Here is a 20,998-nt window from a genome sequence, read left to right as displayed (position 1 = left end):
AACTCTTTACTCAAAATATTATTATGATTCTATCATTAGATTTTTTCAAATATAATTTTGTTATTTTTTCTTTTAAAAAACTGATTTTATTAGGTATCTAGATCAAGTAGCTACATTTATTTTGATTTTATACATACAATAATTGGCCACCTTAAATTTCTTGAATATTATTTTGTTCTTATAAATTTTAATGACTAAGAGATCCACGTTTATATTCTAAACGTTACAACTCAGCATAACTATCAAAATGAGCCTTCTCTGTGGAATGGGACCCATTATTCATATGAGTATGCATTTTTTAATTGAACAAGTAAAATAAATACATATTATACTACATAATGCTGATCATATTATTTTGTATTGCCTATGGCTGTTGGTAATTGTATTAGAATAGCACTAATAAGAAAACATACGGTCATATAATATTTAATTTTTAATTTAACATATTGCTTTGTATACATTTACTTATGTTTTAATCTTTATTTTTCTTATATATTACGTATTTTATCCATATTATATAATAGTATTGTATGTCAGTATTATGTAGATAAAAATGATCTGTTGTTATGTTGTATTATGCTAAAAACTATGGTTAAATTATGTAGTTGAAATTTTAATTCCTAAATAAGTCATAATTATTATTAGACAGACTTACATTTTATTAAGGAACAGTATGTAGATGGATTGCCTGTGTAACCGGCGCTACATTTACATATAGGATGATGGTTTATTGTTTGGCAATACGCATTTTTTCCACATGTTCCTGGACAGGGATCTGCACATTTTTGATTAATACATGCTTTGTTTTGCACACATTCAGCGTTAGTGACACATTCAGGTCTACATCCAGGTGGAGATCCTACATAGGATGGTAAACACGAGCAAATGGCTTGTCCATTATTCTCTTTGCAAAAACTGTTTGGACCACACGGAGATGGAGTGCATGGATAACTTGGTATAATTTCAGCTTCTATACAAAAGAAATTTTGTTTAAATTTTTAATGAAGAAATTTTATTTGTTACAATTTTATTTTCACTTACGTTGTGGTTGTATAATTTGACAGTATTTAAACGGATCTCCAATATATCCAGGTAAGCAATTGCACATTGGTATGTGGTTAATAGTTTGACATTTAGCATTACTGCCACAAGTTCCTGGGCATGGGTCGTTACATCTGTTTGCCATGCAGGCTTTGTTAGCATTACAGTCAGTATTAACCATACACTCAGGTCGACATCCTTCATAAGGATTTCCATAATATTCAGGTAGACAAATGCAGGAACCAGCATTATTTTGTTCTTTACATAATGTATTGGGACCACAAGGTGATGGTCTACAAGGATTTATTATTTCTTGAATTGGTTCCGCTAGAAAAAATAAAACTTATATGTTTATTATACAGTTGACGATAATATTATTTTCAATTTAGAACTAACAATATATTTACCTTGTTTTAATATGCATTGTGTGAATGGATCACCACTATAACCAGGTGGACAGCTACATCTCGGAGTGTGACTAATTACTTTGCAAATAGCATTCGAAGCACACACACCAGGACACGGGTCTTTACATTTCAAATTGATACAGGCAAGATGATAAGCACATTCATTATTACTGATACATTCTGGACGGCAGTTTGGAGGCGAACCAATATAGTCAAGTGCACATGAACACGATGGAGAATTTCCGTTAATTTGACATTGAGAATTTGGGCCACACGGTGAAGGTACACATGGATTTCGGACTGGTTCTGGTGGTACTAAATAAACAATTATGTACGAAGTTAAATAAAAATCTTAATTTAAAATTAAATATCTAATTTACATTGTTGTACATAGCATCTAGAAAATGCGTTTCCGGTGAAACCTGGAGGACATGTACAATGTGGTCTATGACTTATAGTGTGACATTGAGCATTCTCTCCACAAGCTCCTGGACACGGGTCACGGCATTTTTGATTTGAACAGGCCCTATTTTGACTACAATCGGAATCAATGGAGCATTCAGGACGACAAGATGGTGGCGTTCCAAAATATCCATTAAGACAAGAACACATTGAATAGCCATTCACTTCTCTACATTGACTGTTGGGGCCACATGGAGATGGTTGGCATGGATTTGTTTCAATTGGAGCTTTATGAATATATAAAAAATATTAGTATTTTATAATTAATGTATAATCAGTTATTAATACCTTGGTATGGTAAACATTCAATAAATGCATTTCCATTCATTCCTTGTGGACATCTACACATTGGTATGTGATTATAAACTTCACATAATGCATTTTTACCACAAGTTCCTGGACAAGGGTCCATACATTTATTTCGTATGCATGCTTTATTTTGAGGGCATTCATTATTAAGGACACATTCTGGTCGGCATATGCTATAGGGATCTCCTTGATATTCAGAAATGCACGTACAAATTCCATTATTGCACAAAGCATTTGATCCACATGGAGAAGGATTACAAGGATCTGAAGCTTGTTGAATTGGCGCTAAATTAATGAAATTTAATTTGATATTTAATGTGATTTGTGAATAATATAAATATATTGATATATTTAGCAGAAATAAATTGTACTAAATTTATCATTTATATAATACTTACGTTCTGGTTTGATGTAACAGCTCAAAAAAGGATCTCCAGAATATCCTTCTGGACAAATGCATATAGGAATGTGGTTTAATACTTGACAATGGGCATTCAAACCACAAGAACCTGGACACGGATCTCTACACTTCTCTCTAATACATGCCACATTACTAGGACAATCAGCATTGATTGTGCATTCTGGCTTACAATTTGGCGGAGATCCTATATACGATGGTAAACATGTACACGAAGGAGAACCTCCATAATTTTGACATTGGGAGTAGGCACCACATGGTGATGGTATGCACGGGTTTATCGGTGGTTGTGGTAGAGGTTCTGGAGCATCTATATAAATAATTATTTATTTTTGAAAAGTTTATTATAATTATAATTTAATATTATTTAAGTACTTTGTATTGGATAGCAAATAGAAAACGGATCTCCTGTAAATCCTGAATTGCATATGCACAATGGACTGTGATTTATAACTCTGCAATTTGCACTTTGTCCACATACTCCTGGACAAGGATCTACACATTTATTGTTTACGCATGCTAAATTTGTTGGACATTCTGCACTAGTTGTACATTCAGGACGACACATAGGTGGATTTCCGATAAAGGATGGTAAACAAGAACAAACAGCTTGATTATTTAATTCTCTACATTGACTATTTGGACCACATGGCGACGGAGTACACGGGTATATTGCTTCCATTTGGGTAACTAAAATCAAATAATTATATTTAAATTACATGGCTGTCAAAATAAAAAAATCATTAACTACTGGGATTCCAAGATTTATATTTTTAAGTTTTTAAACGTAAAACAAAACAGTATAAAATTTAATTATTGAAAAAGTATGAAAATTATGAGGATCTGATAAACCGTGGAAATTGATTATTTAAGTAATAATGGAATATTTTTTGGTCTATTAGATTGTTATTTTTTTTTACAACAAAAATATAAAACCAATTTTATCAAATTTTAATAATTTATTGGCATTGAGTAATTATTATATATTTTCTCGATAATTTACGAAAATAAATTATCTCTACTATATTGTTAAAAAGTACAACTGTATTAAATTATACCGAATTTGCTACCAAATTGTATCCTCTCATATAATAAAGTCATATTGTTATGAATTTATCAACAGCTTGTAACAATGAGTATGATATTTTATTTTTCATAATATGAAATAATATAAGTACTGTTATTAAACGATAATAATAAAAAATAATAATGAACTTACTTTGTGGTGTTATGAAATTACAGGATTGGTATGGGTTACCCGTGTAACCTGGATTACAAATGCATGATGCGACATGGTAAACCACTTGACAATCTGCATTTAAACCACAATTTCCGAGACAAGGATTTTGACATTTATATTGTATACAAGCTTTACTAGGCGAACAATCCGTATTAACAATGCACTCTGGTCTGCAACCCTCATACGGATTTCCAAAATATCCAGGGAAGCAGCTACACGAGCCTGCATCATTTTGTTCTTTACATTGGGCATTCGCTCCACATGGGGATGGAGTGCAAGGATGTGGATCATCTCTAATTATAACTGCATCTAAAATACAAGATAATTGATTACAAATATCAACTAATGAATTTCTATATTTTATGAAAAATACCTTGTTGAACCACACATTGAACCATTGGATTTCCTGTATAACCATGTAAGCAGTAACACATTGGAGAATGACTGATAACACGACATAAGGAATTCTCTCCACATAACCCAGGACATGGATCTTTACATTTCATATTTATACATGCCAAATTATACGAACATTCACTATTACTAACACATTCAGGTCGACAATTTGGTGGTGATCCAATATATTCAGGCAAACATGAACATGATGGAGAAGTTCCTTGTACTTTACATTGCGAATATGGGCCACACGGTGAAGGGATACACGTGTTTTGAACTGGTTCATCTTCAATTACTGCTAAAATGAATAATATAACATGTATAGCCGTCCAATATAGTTTTTATTTTATGAACATAGCATTTGTAAAATTATTTATAACTTACGTATTTGACTGCATTGTACAAATGCATTGCCTGTAAATCCAGGAGGACAGCTGCATATCGGATTATGATTAACGACATGACATTTAGCACTAATTCCACATGTTCCAGGGCAAGGATCTCGACATTTTTGATTACTACAAGCTTTACTCAAAATGCAATCAGAATTAACTGTGCATTCTGGATGGCAAGTTGGTGGAGATCCAACGTATCCAGTTAAACAAGAGCATATACTTTGTTGATTTATTTCTTGACAAATACTGTTTGGACCACATGGCGAAGGATTACAATAGTCATGTAGTACTGAAACTAAAAATTAACAAATTTAAAATTAAAATTGCCAAACTTATTATATATTATTTTATTTAATACTTTGTTGTGGTTGGCAATCTATAAATGCATTTCCAGACATTCCTTCAGGGCATCTACACATTGGAATATGGTTATACACATCACAAATTGCATTATGAGCACAAGTTCCTGGACATGGATCTTTGCATTTATATTTAATGCAAGCTTTATTTCTAGGACATTCTTCGTTTATTATGCATTCAGGTCTACATCCAACATAAGGATCTCCTTGATATTCTGGCAAGCAAGTGCATTTTCCATCGTTACAATTGGCGTTTGGACCACATGGTGATGGGTAGCATGGATCAATATTTGGTATTTCTGGATCTAGTAATTATTCAATTTTTTTAGTAATATATAATTATTTTTGAGTTTATGAATTATTTACAATAAAATATTAATTTAGTATGTGTGTTATAAGATACTAACCATTTTGTGGCGGTTTTAGCATACATGAAACTAATGGGTCTCCAATATATCCGTTTGGGCAGTAACAATTAGGTGTATGATTGTTTACGACACATATTGCTCCAAGTCCACAAGAACCAGGGCATGGATCTTTACACTTTTCATTCATACAAGCTTTGTTGCTTGGACATTCAGCACTAATAACACATTCGGGTCTGCAATTTGGCGGGGTACCTGTGTACTGAGGTAAACAAGAACACGATGGATAGCCTCCTTGATCGTGGCATATTGAATATAATCCACAAGGATTTGGAATACACGGATTCAACGGTTCTGGTGGAGTTTGTTGTATTTGAGGCTCTGAAAAATAATTAAATATATGATTTGCATTTTAATTAAGTGCTCGTATTTTATGAGTACGAGATAAATGCTATTTAAATAATAAATTAAGATTTTAAGGTTGTTTATTTACTTGGTAATTGATAGCATTGAGAAAATGGATTTCCAGTGTATCCTGAAGTGCATGTGCAAATGGGGCTATGATTAATAGTTTGACAATTGGCATTATAACCACACATTCCGGGGCATGGGTCTTTACATTTTTGTCCTATACAGGCTTTATCACGATTACATTCAGTACTTATTACACATTCTGGTCGACAACTAGGAGGACTTCCAATATATTCTGGAAGACATGAACATATGGCTTGACCATTGAGTTCTCTGCATTGGCTATTTGGTCCACAAGGTGATGGATTGCATGGATTAGTTGGTTCGATTGGATTTTCTAAAATTTAAAAATAATCATCATTAAAAAAATGAGCTGCTCAAATTTATTGATAAGATATATAAAAAAATTTTTAATTACGTTGTGGTTGGATAAATGAACAATATCTGAACGGATCCCCAGTATATCCATTAGAACATGTACACATGGGTACGTGGTTAATTATTTGACATTCTGCGTTTTGACCACATAGCCCTGGGCAAGGATTTTCACATTTATTTCTCCTGCAAGCTTCATTTTGTGGGCAATCTGAGTTCACCACACATTCAGGCATACATCCTCTATATGGATCACCAAAATATTCTGGTAAGCATGTGCATGAACCAGCACCGTTTTGCTCTTTGCATACTGCATTTGAACCACAAGGTGATGGTTGGCATGGATTGAAATATTCTTGAGGAACTGGTTCAGCAAGTTGTATTTTGCATTGTATTATTGGATTTCCCGTATAACCAGATAAACAATAACATTTTGGGGCATGACTTATAACTTTGCATTCTGCATTCTGACCACATGATCCTGGACATGGATCTCGGCATTTCATATTTATACATGCTAAGTGATACGGACATTCACTATTGATTATACATTCTGGTTTACAATTTGGAGGAGTTCCGATAAATTGAGGTAAACAAGAGCATGATGGTTGACCTCCAATGTTTTGACATTGGGCATTAAATCCACATGGTGATGGTACGCAAGGGTTTTCAATTACTTCTTCTACTGGGGCCGCTTCTAAATATATATAATTATTTATAATAATGAATAATAGAATATTCTTTTCAGTTTATTATTATTCTTACGAATTGGATGGCAGTGGACAAAAGCGTTTCCTGTATATCCTGATGGACAATTGCATATTGGGTTATGGTTAGTCACATGACATTTAGCTCCTATTCCACATGTTCCGGGACACGGATCTTTACATTTTTGATTACTGCAAGCTTCATCTTGATTACAATCAGAATTAGTAGTACATTCTGGTCTGCATAGAGGAGGTGACCCAATGTAATTCGATATACATGAACATACAGCATGATTATTAATTTCTCTACATTGACTATTAGATCCACAAGGTGAAGGGATACATGGATAAACTTGAGCTTGAACTACATAGAAAAATATTTAATTAATTATTGTAATTACATAATATTATTGGTATATTACCTTCAACTGGTTTGCATTGAATGAAAGCATTGCCTTGCATTTTTTCTGGGCAACGACACATTGGTATATGATTATAAACATCACAAATAGCATTTTGTCCACAAATTCCAGGACAAGGGTCTATACATTTATTTTTTATACACGCTTCATTTTGAGGACAGTCATTATTTATAACACATTCAGGTCTACATCCCATATAAGGATTTCCTTGATATTCTAATAAACAAGTACATACACCATTATTGCATTCTGCATTATAACCACAAGGTGACGGATTACACGGATCACTGTTTACCACTGGAATATCTAAAATATTTTATCAAAAATTGTATTTCAATGTTTTATAGATATCTTGAATTTAAATTTAAAAACAACTACTTACTTTCCTGTGGTTTAGGATAACAATTAGTAAATGGATCACCAACCATACCATATAGACAAACGCACATAGGAGTATGATTTAAGACGTTACATTCAGCATTGTAACCACATGATCCTGGACACGGATCTCTACAATGTTCATTTATACATGCTTTATTAGATGGGCATTCTGAGTTCATAACACATTCTGGTCTACAATTTGGTGGGCTTCCGGTGTATTGAGAAAGACAACTGCATGATGGAACTCCTTGGTTATCATGGCATTGTGAATATGGACCACAAGGTGATGGTATGCATGGGTTAACATATTCAGTAGGCAAATATTGAGGCAATGGCACTAAAAATATATATAATTTAAATATAATGATATGGAAATGAATATGAAGTAATAATTACATGGTATTGGGAAACAATGAGTGAATGGGTCTCCAGTGAATTTAGGCCGACAAGTACAAATTGGACTATGATTAATGACTTTGCAATCAGCATTTTTTCCACAAATATTAGTGCAAGGGTCAGAACATTTTTGGTTTATACATGCTTCATAATTTTTACATTCCGAACTCATTACACATTCTGGTCTACACCCTGGGGGACTTCCAATGAATGTAGGTAAACATGAACATATTGCTTGGTTGTTGATCGATTTACATTGACTATTTGGTCCACAGGGTGACGGGTAACATGGGTTTATCAGTTCTACTGATGCATCTAAAAGGAAATAAAAAGAATTCACAATATAATTTTAATAAATAACTTTCAATTCAATTTATAATTTTGTTTAACTTATTTAAGTTTATAAGAAACACTTTTTTTTTAAATATGTAACTTGGACTAAAAAATAAATACCTTGTGGTGGTACAATAACTGAACAATATTTGAACGGATCACCATTATAACCATTTAAACAAGTACAGACTGGTAAATGGTTAACGACATGACATTCTGCATTTTGACCACATGTTCCTGGACATGGATCTCTACACTTATTCATCAAGCAGGCTTTATTGGAAACGCAATCAGAATTAACTGTGCATTCTGGTCTACAACTTTCATATGGATTGCCTATATATTCTGGTAAACAAGAACATGATCCGGCTCCATTTTGTTCTTTACATATTGCATTCACACCACATGGTGATGGTACGCATGGATTAATATATTCTTGAGGTATGGGATCTGCTATATATTGAATTATAATTAATACAATAAACTTAGATAAATAGCTGTGAAAATTATTATATGATATTATACCTTGTTGAACTGAACAGAATGTAAATGGATTTCCAACATAACCTTGTTGACAATGACAAGTAGGAGCGTGACTTATAACTTGACATATAGCATTAACTGCACATGATCCCGGACAAGGATCTTTACATTTCATATTCATACATGCTTTGTTATAGGGACATTCACTATTAGTGATACATTCTGGTTTACAATGTGGAGGAGATCCGATAAACTCAGGCAAACAAGAACAAGAAGGCGTATCTCCTTTTACTTGACATTGTGAATTAGGTCCACATGGTGTTGGGACACATGGATTGCCCACTATTAATGGTATATCTGCAGCTAAATTAAAAATTGTAAATTGGTTGTTTATTGAAAGAAAATAAGTTGAAACATAGTTAAATAAATTAAATGATTATAATACAAAGTACTATTTATAATAAAGTTATCTGATATAATTTATGTTATACATTTTATACTTACGAATTTGGTAGCAATTCATAAATGCATTTCCAGTATATCCTGTTGGACAGCTACATATAGGATTGTGGCTTATAACTTGGCATTTAGCATTTATACCACAAGTTCCTGGACATGGGTCTACACATTTTTGATTAGAACATGCTTGATTTTGTCGACAGTCTGAACTTGAAATACATTCGGGACGGCATAATGGTGGTAATCCAGTATATCCCATTACACACGAACAAACTGCTTGTTTATTTACTTCCCTACATTGACTAAATGGTCCACAAGGGGATGGTTTACATGGCTCATATACCTCAGGTTCTAAATAAAAAAAAAATATTTATTGTTTAGTGAAAATAATTATTGAATAGTTAACAAATACCATTTTGCTGTTGACTGCAAAAAACAAAAGCATTGCCTTGCATTCCTTCTGGGCAACGACACATTGGTATATGATTATAAACATCACATATAGCATTTTGTCCACAAATTCCAGGACAAGGATCTATACATTTATTTTTTAAACATGCTTTGTTTCGAGAACAATCATTATTTAGTACACATTCAGGTCTACATCCAGTGTATGGATCTCCTTGGAATTCACTTAAGCATGTGCATACACCATTATTACATTGAGAATTTGGGCCACAAGGTGATGGATTACATGGATCTGAGTAGACTGGAGCTTGAATCACTAATAAAAACAGCATATAAAACACTATTTATCCATAATATTTTAATATGATTAAATACCTGGCTTTATATCACATTGCGTAAATGGATTTCCTTCATATCCCTCTGGACAAGTACACATAGGTGTATGGTTAATTACATTACACTGAGCACCCCAGCCACATGATCCTGGACATGGATCTTGGCATTTTTCTCTGATGCAAGCTTCATTACTAGGACATTCAGAATGCATAATGCATTCTGGTCTACAGTTTGGTGGTGATCCAATATATTGAGCCAAGCACGAACATGACGGATTACCTCCATTGTCTTGACATATAGCATAGGCTCCACATGGTGATGGTATGCATGGGTTTATATTATAAACAGGCTCATTTTGTGGTGGTGGTGGAGGTATAACATGACAATGTGAAAATGGATCTCCAGTATACCCAGGAGTGCATGAACACACTGGACTATGGTTGAACACCCTGCAGCTGGCATTTTGTGCACAACGATTTTCACATGGGTTTTTACATTTTTGATTAATACAAGCGAGACTTGATGAACATTCTGAGTTCAGTACACATTCTGGGCGACATCCAGGAGGACTTCCTATATAGTTTGGTAAACATGAACATACTGCCTGCTGATTTATTTCTCGACATTGACTATTTGGTCCACAAGGAGATGGTGTACATGGATAAATAGGCTGTACTTCAGTTTCTATATAAAAAAAAATACATATAATAATAATTGTATATTTTTACAATAAATTGATTTCTATTAAAGTATAATTACGTTGTGGTGGTATGACATGACAGTATCGGAATGGATCTCCAGTATATCCATTGTAACATGTACATGTCGGTGAATGATTAATGACTTGACATTCAGCATTTTGAGCACATGTTCCAGGACATGGATCTTTACATTTATTACTAATGCATGCTTTGTTAGATTGGCACTCAGCATTTACAATACATTCAGGCTTACATCCTTCATATGGATTTCCAAAGTATTCAGGTAGACAAGAACAAGATCCAGCTCCGTTTTGTTCTTTACAAATGGCATTTATGCCACACGGAGACGGCTCACAAGGATTTAAATACTCTTGTGGGATAGGATCAGCTAAAAATTATTGATCATGTATTCAATACATGTACTACTAAAAAATAAATACAATATGAACTTAATTTACCTTGAATTGTTGTACATTCGGTATACGGGTTTCCAATATATCCAACAGGGCATGTGCATCTTGGGATATGACTTATTACTCTACATTCAGCACTTGGGGCACACGCTCCAATGCAAGGATTCTTACATTTCATATTTATGCAGGATAAGTGAATTGGACATTCACTATTGCTTACACATTCAGGTTTACAATTAGGAGGTGAACCAATAAATTCAGATAAACAAGAGCATGATGGGGATTCACCTTGTACTTTACATTGAGAATTTGGTCCACAAGGCGATGGAATACATGGATTTCCAACAGGTTGAGGGATATCAGCAGCTAAAATAAATTAAAATAATTTTAATAGTTATCTCATAATAAATATTTAAAAACATTCACTTACGTTTTGGATAACATCGAACAAATGGATTTCCCGTAAAACTGGGTACGCAACTACAAATAGGGCTGTGATTTATAACCTGGCATTTTGAGTTTACACCACATACTCCAATACAAGGGTCAATGCATTTTTGATTTGAGCATGCTTTATTACTATTACAATCTGAGTTAACAGTACATTCAGGTTGACATGACGGTGGAACTCCCAAATATCCAACGATACAAGAGCATACAGCTTGACTATTTATTTCCTTACAGTGACTGTTAGGTCCACATGGTGATGGATAACAAGGATGAATATCAATTGGTGCTAAAATGTATTTAATAACAATTTGTATTAGTTATAGTTTTTTGGAACTGATGAAGTAACATTATTTTACCTTGTTGTAATGCTGTACATCTAATAAATGCATTTCCTTCCATTCCTTCTGGACAGCGGCACATCGGTATATGGTTATAAACATCGCATATAGCACTTTCACCACATGTGTCTTTACACGGATTTATACATTTATTACGAACACAAGCCTTGTCTCTAGGGCAGTCATTGTTAATTACACATTCTGGTCTACAACCTGAGTAAGGATCTCCATAGTATTCATTAATACATGAACATTGGCCATTATTACATATTGCATTTGATCCACATGGGGTTGGATTACATGGGTCTTTTTCAACAGGTTCTGGAACTAAATACCTTGTCATGTAGTATTTCATATTTAATTTTTTTTTAGTGACTTACTGTTTTGTATTGGTTTTATATAGCACGATGTGAAAGGATCTCCAACAAAACCTTCACGACATACACAATTTGGAGTATGATTTATAACATTGCAGTATGCATCAATACCACAAGATCCTGGACACGGGTCTTGACATCTCTCTCGAATACATGCTAAATTGCTTCGGCAGTCATTGTTTAACACACATTCGGGTCTACAATTTGGCGGACTACCGAAATATTGTGATAAACATGTGCATGATGGTACTCCACCAATATCTCTGCATTCTGAATATAAACCACACGGAGATGGAACACACGGGTTTATGTAAATATCTTGTTGTTGTGGTGGTGGTGGTGGTGGTGGAATTAAGTAACAGCGAGAGAATGGATCGCCTTGATACCCCGCTTGACAAGAACATATTGCGTTGTGTTTTATAACTTTGCAAATAGCATTTGAACCGCAAGGTCCCGGACATGGGTTGACACATTTTTGATTAATGCATGCGTGAATATTACTGCATTCAGAACTTAATACACATTCAGGTCTACAACCAGGAGGACTTCCGTGATACAAAGGGAGACATGAACAAACGGCTTGTCCATTTATCTCTTTACATTGACTATTAGGTCCACATGGTGATGGAACACAAGGAGTATTGGGCTCAGACTGTACAACTATTTATAAAAACATATTATTATATTAATAGTAAAACAGACTAAGTATATTGAAGTTATATTTAATTGAAATAATATCCTTACCTTGAGAAGGAATCAAATTACAGTATTTGAAAGGATCTCCTGTGTAACCATTATAACATGTGCACGTAGGAAGATGATTTATTACTAAACACTCTGCATTTGGTCCACAAGATCCAGGACAAGGATTTTGGCATTTATTTCTAATACACGCTTTATTAGACGCGCAGTCGGTATTGAGTGTGCATTCATATCTACATCCATCATAAGGATTTCCTTCAAATCCAGGCAGACAACTACATGAGCCAGCACCGTTTAGTTCTTTACAAACAGCATTAGTACCACATGGAGAAGGCTCACATGGAGATAAATACTCGGTGGGTACTGGGTCAGCTAAATAATTATTATTGCAAAGACAATATTAATGGATATTTAAAAATTAAATCTCTACAGTAAAAAAAAATTTATTAATCACACAATATTATTTACCTTGTTGAATATAACATTGTATAAATGGATCACCAACATAGCCAGATAAACATGAACATCTAGGCACATGGCTAACTACTTGACATATAGCATTTTGACCACAAGATCCTGGACACGGATCTTTACATTTCATATAGATACATGCTTTGTTATAGGTGCATTCACTATTGCTAATGCATTCTGGTTTGCAATTTGGTGGTGACCCGATGAACTCGGGCAAGCAAGAACAAGATGGCGTATCTCCTTTTACTTGACATTGTGAATTAGGTCCACAAGGAGATGGTACACACGGGTTTCCCACTGGGTCAGGAAGTGCCACTAAAAACGAATACAAATAAATTCAATTATATAAAATATTTTTTAGAATAAAATAAAATATTATAATTCTTTATGTTTTTAGAGTATTGCTTTTGTATAAACTTACACACGGCATGGCAGCGTACAAATGGATCACCAGTCATGCTCGGAGGACAGCTACATATAGGTTTATGATTTATAACCTGGCATTTAGCTCCAACACCACATGTGCCTATACATGGACTTCTACACTTTTGGTTTGAACAAGCTTCGGTCAAATAACAATCCGCATTAATTATGCATTCTGGTCTACACGATGGGGGACTACCCACATATCCCTCGATACAAGAACATACTGCTTGATTGTTCATTTCCTTACATTGACTGTTGGGTCCACAAGGTGATGGATTACATGGTTGATTAATAATTGGATCTACAAATTTAAAAATAGTTAAATTAAATTCAAAACAACTTTACCAAAATATTTAAAATATTGTTTATTGTACTGATGTTTAATGGCATTTAAATATTTTATAATACATATGTGTACCAACCTTGTAATATTGGTTGACATTGAGTAAAGGCGTCACCTGCTAATCCTTCTGGACATCGACACATGGGTACATGATTATATACTTCACAAATTGCATTGTAGCCACACGTCCCTGGACATGGGTTTACACATTTATTTCGAATGCAAGCTTTATCCCTTGAGCATTCATTGTTAAGAACACATTCTGGTCTACATCCAACATAAGGATCTCCATGGTATTCAGGAAGACATGTACAAAGTCCATTATTACATATTGCATTTGTGCCACATGGCGATGGATTACATGGATCTGTTTCTACGTCAGCAATAGGAATTTGGGGTTTCAAATAACAACTAACAAACGGATCACCAGTGAATCCATCAGGACATTGGCAAATAGGAACGTGATTCAATACGTTACAAATTGATCCAATTCCACATGAACCAGGACACGGATCTCGACATTTTTCTTTCATACACGCATTATTACTAGGGCATTCTGCATTGATCGAACACTCTGGCCTACAGTTTGGTGGGCTCCCAGAGTATTGAGGTTGACAACTACAGGAAGGATAATTTCCGTAGTTTCTACACTCAGAATATGGTCCACATGGAGACGGTACACAAGGATTTGTTGATATTGGTTCATCTTGTGGTGGTGGTGGTAACGGTGGAATCAGATAACATCTGGAGAACGGATCTCCAGTATATCCAGGGCTACATGTACATATTGGCCGATGTTTGATAGTCTTACATTGTGTATTCTGACCACATTGTCCAATACAAGGATCAATACAGTGTTGGTTAATGCATGCAAGGTTTTGTGAACAATCCTGACTGATGAGACATTCAGGACGACAATTTGGTGGGCTTCCGATGTAATTCGATAAACATGAACATACGGCTTGGAAATTGACTTCTCGACATTGACTGTGTGGTCCACATGGAGAAGGCGAACACGGGTTTATTGGTTCGTTTTGTATAGCTAAAAGTAATTAATAAGTTGTGGTTAATAATTTATTATTGTGCGTATAGCATCTGGGAACAAAGATTATGATTTGAGTACAGACAACAGTTAAGTTCGAGAAATATAAGTGAATTATTTAGTATACCATCATAAAAAAAAATTATTCTCTCAAGGTTAATATAAGATATGCAATAACTTACGTAAAGTTGTAATTACGCTGCAATATTTATATGGATCTCCAGTGTATCCATAATTACATGAGCATGTTGGTGAATGGTTATAAACATGACAAATTGCAGATTGAGCACATGTTCCTGGACATGGATCTAAGCATTTATTTCCCATACAAGCTCTATTCGATGGACAGTCAGTGTTTACTGAACATTCAGGTCTACAGAGTTCATAAGGATTTCCAAAATATTCTGGTAAGCAACTACAGGATCCAGCACCATTTTGCTCTTTGCAAATAGCATTTGCTCCACAAGGTGATGGAATACAAGGATTCAGCGTCTCTTCTATTGGCTCTGCTTTAATTCAATAAACACATCAGAACAATAATAAATATATGATTATCTAATAAAAAAATAAAAAATAAAAAACGATTCTACTTTAAATTACTCTACTTATATTTTATATTTACCTTGTTGTAATGTACATTGAGTAAAAGGATCTCCGATATATCCTGGATAGCAAATACACTGAGGAGAGTGACTCACAACGTTACATTGTGCGTTTTGTCCACATGTACCAGGACAAGGATCTTTACATTTCATATTTTTACATGCTAAATTATATGGACATTCTCCATTGCTAATACACTCAGGTCTGCAGTTTGGTGGTGAACCAATAAAGTCGGGTAAACAAGAACATGAAGGCGACTGTCCTTTAACTTGGCATTGTGAATTGAGTCCACACGGAGAAGGAACACAAGGATTTTCTACAGATATTGGGTCTTGAATCGCTTGAAAATTATAAAAGAAATTTTGTAGATACATAGTTGCAAAATAGTTGGATATAGATTATAAAGAAATTATAAAAAAATATAGATAGTCCAAAATTAATATGAACTTTTACTTACGTATTGGGTAGCAATTAGAAAATGGATTTCCTGTTTGTCCTGGAGAACAACTACAGATAGGTTTATGGTTATATACACGGCAGATTGCTCCTATTCCACAAACACCACGACATGGATCATGGCATTTTTGGTTTGAACATGCTTCGTTCAAGTTGCAATCAGAATTTATTATACATTCTGGTCTACACGATGGTGGTACTCCTAAATAACCGATTGTACACGAACATACAGACTGTCCGTTTATTTCTCGGCATTGACTGTTAGGTCCACATGGAGAAGGATAACATGGATTTACATTCGTTACTGGAATCACATCTATTAAATGAGAATGCATTATAGAATCTTCAGCTGTATGTTTTATATAAATTTTTAAACTCACCTTGTTGTACCAAGCAATTGATAAAAGCATTTCCATACATTCCATCTGGACATCTACACATTGGTATATGATTATAAACTTCACAGATAGCATTCGTTCCACAGGTTCCAGGACATGGATCTTTGCATCTATTTTTTATGCATGCTTTGTTTCTGGGACAATCGTTATTTAGAACACATTCAGGTCTACATCCAGAGTATGGATCACCTTGGAATTCAGGTTTACATTTACAAACTCCATTATAGCATTCAGAATTAGGGCCACAAGGAGATGGATTACACGGGTCTGAATACTCTGGTTCTGGAACTACACACTTTGATTAGTTTCAGTGCTATTAAAAAAAAAAACATTGCGATTTATTGAAATTTACCATTCATTGGTTTTGGTCCACAATTTTCGAAAGGATTGCCTTCATAGTTATCAGGACATAAGCAAATTGGTGTATGGTTCACTACATTGCATAAAGCGTTTACACCACATGACCCAGGACACGGATCTTGACATTTTTGTTTCATACAGGCTTTATCTCTGGGACACTCTGCATTAATTGTACATTCAAAACGGCAATTTGGAGGACTTCCGATGTATTCAGCTAAACATGAACACGATGGATAGCCATTTTGATTTCTACATTGAGAATAAGGACCACAAGGTGATGGAACGCAAGGGTTTACATCAACCAGATCGAATTGTGGAGAAGGTGGAGGTATTTGATAACAACGAATAAATGGATCTCCAGTAAAACCATTGATACACGAACATACGGGACTGTGATTGATAACTTTGCAATTTGAATTTTGTCCACATGGTTCAGGGCAAGGATTTGAACACTTTTGTTTTATGCATGCCATACTTGAAGCACACTCTGAATTTGTTACACATTCTGGGCGACATCCAGGCGGGCTCCCTATATACGTCGGAAGGCATGAGCAAACAGCTTGATGGTTAATTTCTCGACATTGACTATTTGGTCCACATGGAGAAATCGAACATGGATTAATTGGTTCGATTTCAGTTTCTATAAAAAATAAACAGAAAGATGTATATTACTATATTAATTTGATTTCAAATGATAATAGTATTAATATGTATCAACATACGTTGTGGGTGATGTATTTGATGACAGTATCTGAATGGATCACCAGTATATCCTTGATAACAAGAACACATGGGTAAATGATTAACTACTTGACATTCAGCATTTTGGCCACATGTTCCTGGACATGGGTTTTTACACTTGTAATTAGAGCATGCTTTGTTTGACGCACAGTCTGTATTCAAAACACATTCTGGCCTACACCCTTCGTATGGATTTCCATAGTATTCAGGCAAGCACGTACATGAACCAGCTCCATTTTGTTCTTTACATATTGCATTTGTCCCACATGGGGATGGTAGACATGGATTTAAATACTCTTGTGGTATCAGATCGGCTGAATAGAAGAGTATAAATTAGTTTAAAAAAATTTTTTTTTATATGATCATTTTACCTTGCTGTACAATACATTGCGTGAACGGATCACCGACGTATCCAATTGGACATTTGCATATTGGCGAATGGCTTACTACATGGCATTCAGCATTTGGTGCACATGAACCTGGACAAGGATCTTTACATTTCATATTAGCACAAGCTAGATTATAAGAGCACTCGCTATTGGTGATACATTCCGGCTTGCAATTTGGAGGTGATCCGATGAAATTAGGTAGACATGAACATGATGGTGATTCACCTTGAACCTTGCACTGAGAATTTGGTCCACAAGGAGATGGTATGCAAGGATTACCAACGTATTGTGGTGAATCGGCTGCTACATTTTTATATGCAATAATTAATAATTGTCTTTTAATCAATCAATTCAAATATATGTATATTTGATTACATACGTTTATTGTAACATCTTGTAAATGGATCTCCAATTAAACTCGGTGGACAGCTACAAATTGGATTATGATTTATAACTTGACATTTTGCACCAATTCCACAAATACTAGGACATGGGTTTCGACACTTTTGATTTGAACAAGCTTCGCTCAGACTACAGTCGGAATTTATTGTGCATTCAGGTCTACACAAAGGTGGTGCACCCAAGTATCCAGATATACATGAACACACTGCTACACCATTCATTTGTTTACATTGGCTATTTGGTCCACAAGGAGATGGAGCACATGGATTGATGATTTCAACGGATGCTGAAATTATAGAATGTATTTGAATGTATGATTATGATATTTGATAAATATAATATTTAAACAGTTTGACTAAATTTTTTCGAATGAAATATTTTTTTTTTTACCTTGGATAGGTATGCATTGAATAAATGCATTGCCATTCATGCCTTGGGGACAAGTACACATTGGAATATGATTGTAAACGTTACAAATTGCATTTAATCCGCATGTTCCTTGACATGGATTTTTACATTTATTATTAATGCATGCTTTAATAATGGGACAATCTGTATTTAAAATACATTCTGGACGACAGCCAGAGTATGGATCACCTTGATATTCACTCAAGCAAGAGCAAATACCATTATTGCATAATGCATTTGATCCACATGGAGACGGGTTACATGGATCGTCATATTGTGGTATAGGAGCTATGAATCAAAATTATTGAAATTAATGATTTCATGCCCCTAATTATACTATTAATAATCTATAGTGAATAAAATACTTACAAGATGTAGGTTTTACATAGCAAGAAGTAAACGGATCACCAGTGTAACCATCAATACAGGAGCATATTGGGTTATGATTATAAACATTACAATTAGCATTAACACCACATGATCCAGGGCATGGGTCTTGGCATTTTTGCTTCATACAAGCTTTATTTTTTGGGCATTCTTCATTTATTGTACATTCGGGTCTACAATTTGGCGGGGAACCAATATAATTTTCTTGGCAAGAACAAGAAGGATATCCATTGGAATCTTTACAATATGAGTATAGGCCACATGGTGATGGTATACATGGGTTAATTGGTTCATTTTGTATTGGAGGTGATGGCAAGTCTGTTAAAATTTTAATTATTTGATTAATTAGGATCATTTTGTAAGAATAAAGAGGATTGGAGAAAAATATTTACAAATCTATGATTTAATAATTTAAAAAAGTTAAACTTACATTGTACAGCATAACAGCTTGAAAATGGATCACCAGTGAATCCTTCTTTACACGAACAAATGGGGCTATGATTTATTACTTTGCATTTTGAATTGGAACCACAAGCATTCAAACAAGGGTCAACGCATTTCAAATTTCGGCACGCTTTGGATGTACTGCATTCTGAGTTAACTACACACTCTGGTCTACAATTTGGAGGATTCCCTGCGTATGATTGTAGACAAGAACACACTGCTTGGTAATTTATTTCCTTACATTGGCTGTTTGGTCCACATGGCGATGGAACACAAGGATTAATTGAATCTGCTTGTGGTTCTATACATATATTATAATTAGTATATAATTATTATAAACAAATATAATACACCTAATTATAATACATACGTTTAGGTGGTAGAGATAGAATGCAGTATTTATATGGATCACCAGTAAAACCGGGTATACAAGTACAAGATGGCAAATGATTGGTCACATAACATTCTGCGTTTTGACCACAAGTCCCAGCACATGGATTTTGACATTTATTTTTCACACAAGCTTTTTGAGGTGTACAGTCAGAATTTATAACACATTCTGGCCTACACCCTTCATATGGATTTCCATTGTATTCCGGTAAACAACTACATGAACCAGCGCCATTATACTCTTTGCAAATAGCGTTCATTCCACAAGGGGAAGGAATGCATGGGTTTAGAGGTTCTTGGTATACTGGTAACACTATAGTTATAATTTAAAAAATTATATTACTATTCAGTGATAAAGTCACAAGTAGCAATTAAATAGCTCTATTAGTTGTACTCACCATTTTATATAAATTTATTGTTATACAATTATTTAGTAAGCTCTAACTCTTCTTATACATCTGTTACATGATTAGTGATAGCTATTCAAAAATTGAGCAGATAAAATAATCAACGAAGTTTTGGAAATAATTACTTATATTAGGTCTAAAACAATAATTATCATAGTATGGTAATACTAAAGGTATAGACAACTTG

General features: G+C 34.3%; 1 protein-coding gene across 2 annotated transcripts in view; it reads right to left on the bottom strand.

Annotated features, from left to right (window-relative positions):
* The window catches only part of dpy (fibrillin-like protein dumpy), a 125,565-nt gene that overhangs the window by 17,201 nt on the left and 87,366 nt on the right, over positions 1 to 20,998 (bottom strand). The window contains exons 89-132 of one of the 2 annotated variants that reach the window (XM_089227647.1): positions 20,385 to 20,717; positions 20,001 to 20,315; positions 19,553 to 19,888; positions 19,166 to 19,471; positions 18,753 to 19,061; positions 18,356 to 18,676; positions 17,966 to 18,298; positions 17,236 to 17,883; positions 16,866 to 17,171; positions 16,487 to 16,801; positions 16,049 to 16,369; positions 15,609 to 15,935; positions 14,464 to 15,426; positions 14,037 to 14,342; positions 13,613 to 13,930; positions 13,187 to 13,516; positions 12,446 to 13,102; positions 12,084 to 12,392; positions 11,708 to 12,013; positions 11,323 to 11,643; positions 10,923 to 11,252; positions 10,203 to 10,847; positions 9,832 to 10,143; positions 9,465 to 9,770; positions 9,003 to 9,323; positions 8,598 to 8,930; positions 8,145 to 8,459; positions 7,750 to 8,085; positions 7,368 to 7,673; positions 7,004 to 7,309; positions 6,282 to 6,935; positions 5,886 to 6,200; positions 5,435 to 5,773; positions 5,027 to 5,332; positions 4,658 to 4,963; positions 4,251 to 4,571; positions 3,857 to 4,186; positions 3,013 to 3,327; positions 2,618 to 2,947; positions 2,199 to 2,504; positions 1,829 to 2,137; positions 1,449 to 1,763; positions 1,042 to 1,368; positions 656 to 970 (exon numbers count right to left, since the gene is read on the bottom strand). In XM_089227647.1, the coding sequence (XP_089083773.1) occupies positions 656 to 970; positions 1,042 to 1,368; positions 1,449 to 1,763; positions 1,829 to 2,137; positions 2,199 to 2,504; positions 2,618 to 2,947; positions 3,013 to 3,327; positions 3,857 to 4,186; positions 4,251 to 4,571; positions 4,658 to 4,963; positions 5,027 to 5,332; positions 5,435 to 5,773; positions 5,886 to 6,200; positions 6,282 to 6,935; positions 7,004 to 7,309; positions 7,368 to 7,673; positions 7,750 to 8,085; positions 8,145 to 8,459; positions 8,598 to 8,930; positions 9,003 to 9,323; positions 9,465 to 9,770; positions 9,832 to 10,143; positions 10,203 to 10,847; positions 10,923 to 11,252; positions 11,323 to 11,643; positions 11,708 to 12,013; positions 12,084 to 12,392; positions 12,446 to 13,102; positions 13,187 to 13,516; positions 13,613 to 13,930; positions 14,037 to 14,342; positions 14,464 to 15,426; positions 15,609 to 15,935; positions 16,049 to 16,369; positions 16,487 to 16,801; positions 16,866 to 17,171; positions 17,236 to 17,883; positions 17,966 to 18,298; positions 18,356 to 18,676; positions 18,753 to 19,061; positions 19,166 to 19,471; positions 19,553 to 19,888; positions 20,001 to 20,315; positions 20,385 to 20,717 (15,978 nt within the window). The remainder of the gene's footprint in view (positions 1 to 655; positions 971 to 1,041; positions 1,369 to 1,448; positions 1,764 to 1,828; positions 2,138 to 2,198; positions 2,505 to 2,617; positions 2,948 to 3,012; positions 3,328 to 3,856; positions 4,187 to 4,250; positions 4,572 to 4,657; positions 4,964 to 5,026; positions 5,333 to 5,434; positions 5,774 to 5,885; positions 6,201 to 6,281; positions 6,936 to 7,003; positions 7,310 to 7,367; positions 7,674 to 7,749; positions 8,086 to 8,144; positions 8,460 to 8,597; positions 8,931 to 9,002; positions 9,324 to 9,464; positions 9,771 to 9,831; positions 10,144 to 10,202; positions 10,848 to 10,922; positions 11,253 to 11,322; positions 11,644 to 11,707; positions 12,014 to 12,083; positions 12,393 to 12,445; positions 13,103 to 13,186; positions 13,517 to 13,612; positions 13,931 to 14,036; positions 14,343 to 14,463; positions 15,427 to 15,608; positions 15,936 to 16,048; positions 16,370 to 16,486; positions 16,802 to 16,865; positions 17,172 to 17,235; positions 17,884 to 17,965; positions 18,299 to 18,355; positions 18,677 to 18,752; positions 19,062 to 19,165; positions 19,472 to 19,552; positions 19,889 to 20,000; positions 20,316 to 20,384; positions 20,718 to 20,998) is intronic. The other variant, XM_089227648.1, reaches the window with a different exon arrangement.

This window comes from Diuraphis noxia, unplaced genomic scaffold (assembly GCF_037042655.1).
Source record: "Diuraphis noxia isolate RWA-SAM2 unplaced genomic scaffold, SU_Dnox_SAM2 contig0004, whole genome shotgun sequence".
Taxonomy (NCBI): domain Eukaryota; kingdom Metazoa; phylum Arthropoda; class Insecta; order Hemiptera; family Aphididae; genus Diuraphis; species Diuraphis noxia.
The sequence above is the reverse complement of the archived record's forward strand: the minus strand, read 5'-3'. Positions and strand labels throughout refer to the sequence as shown.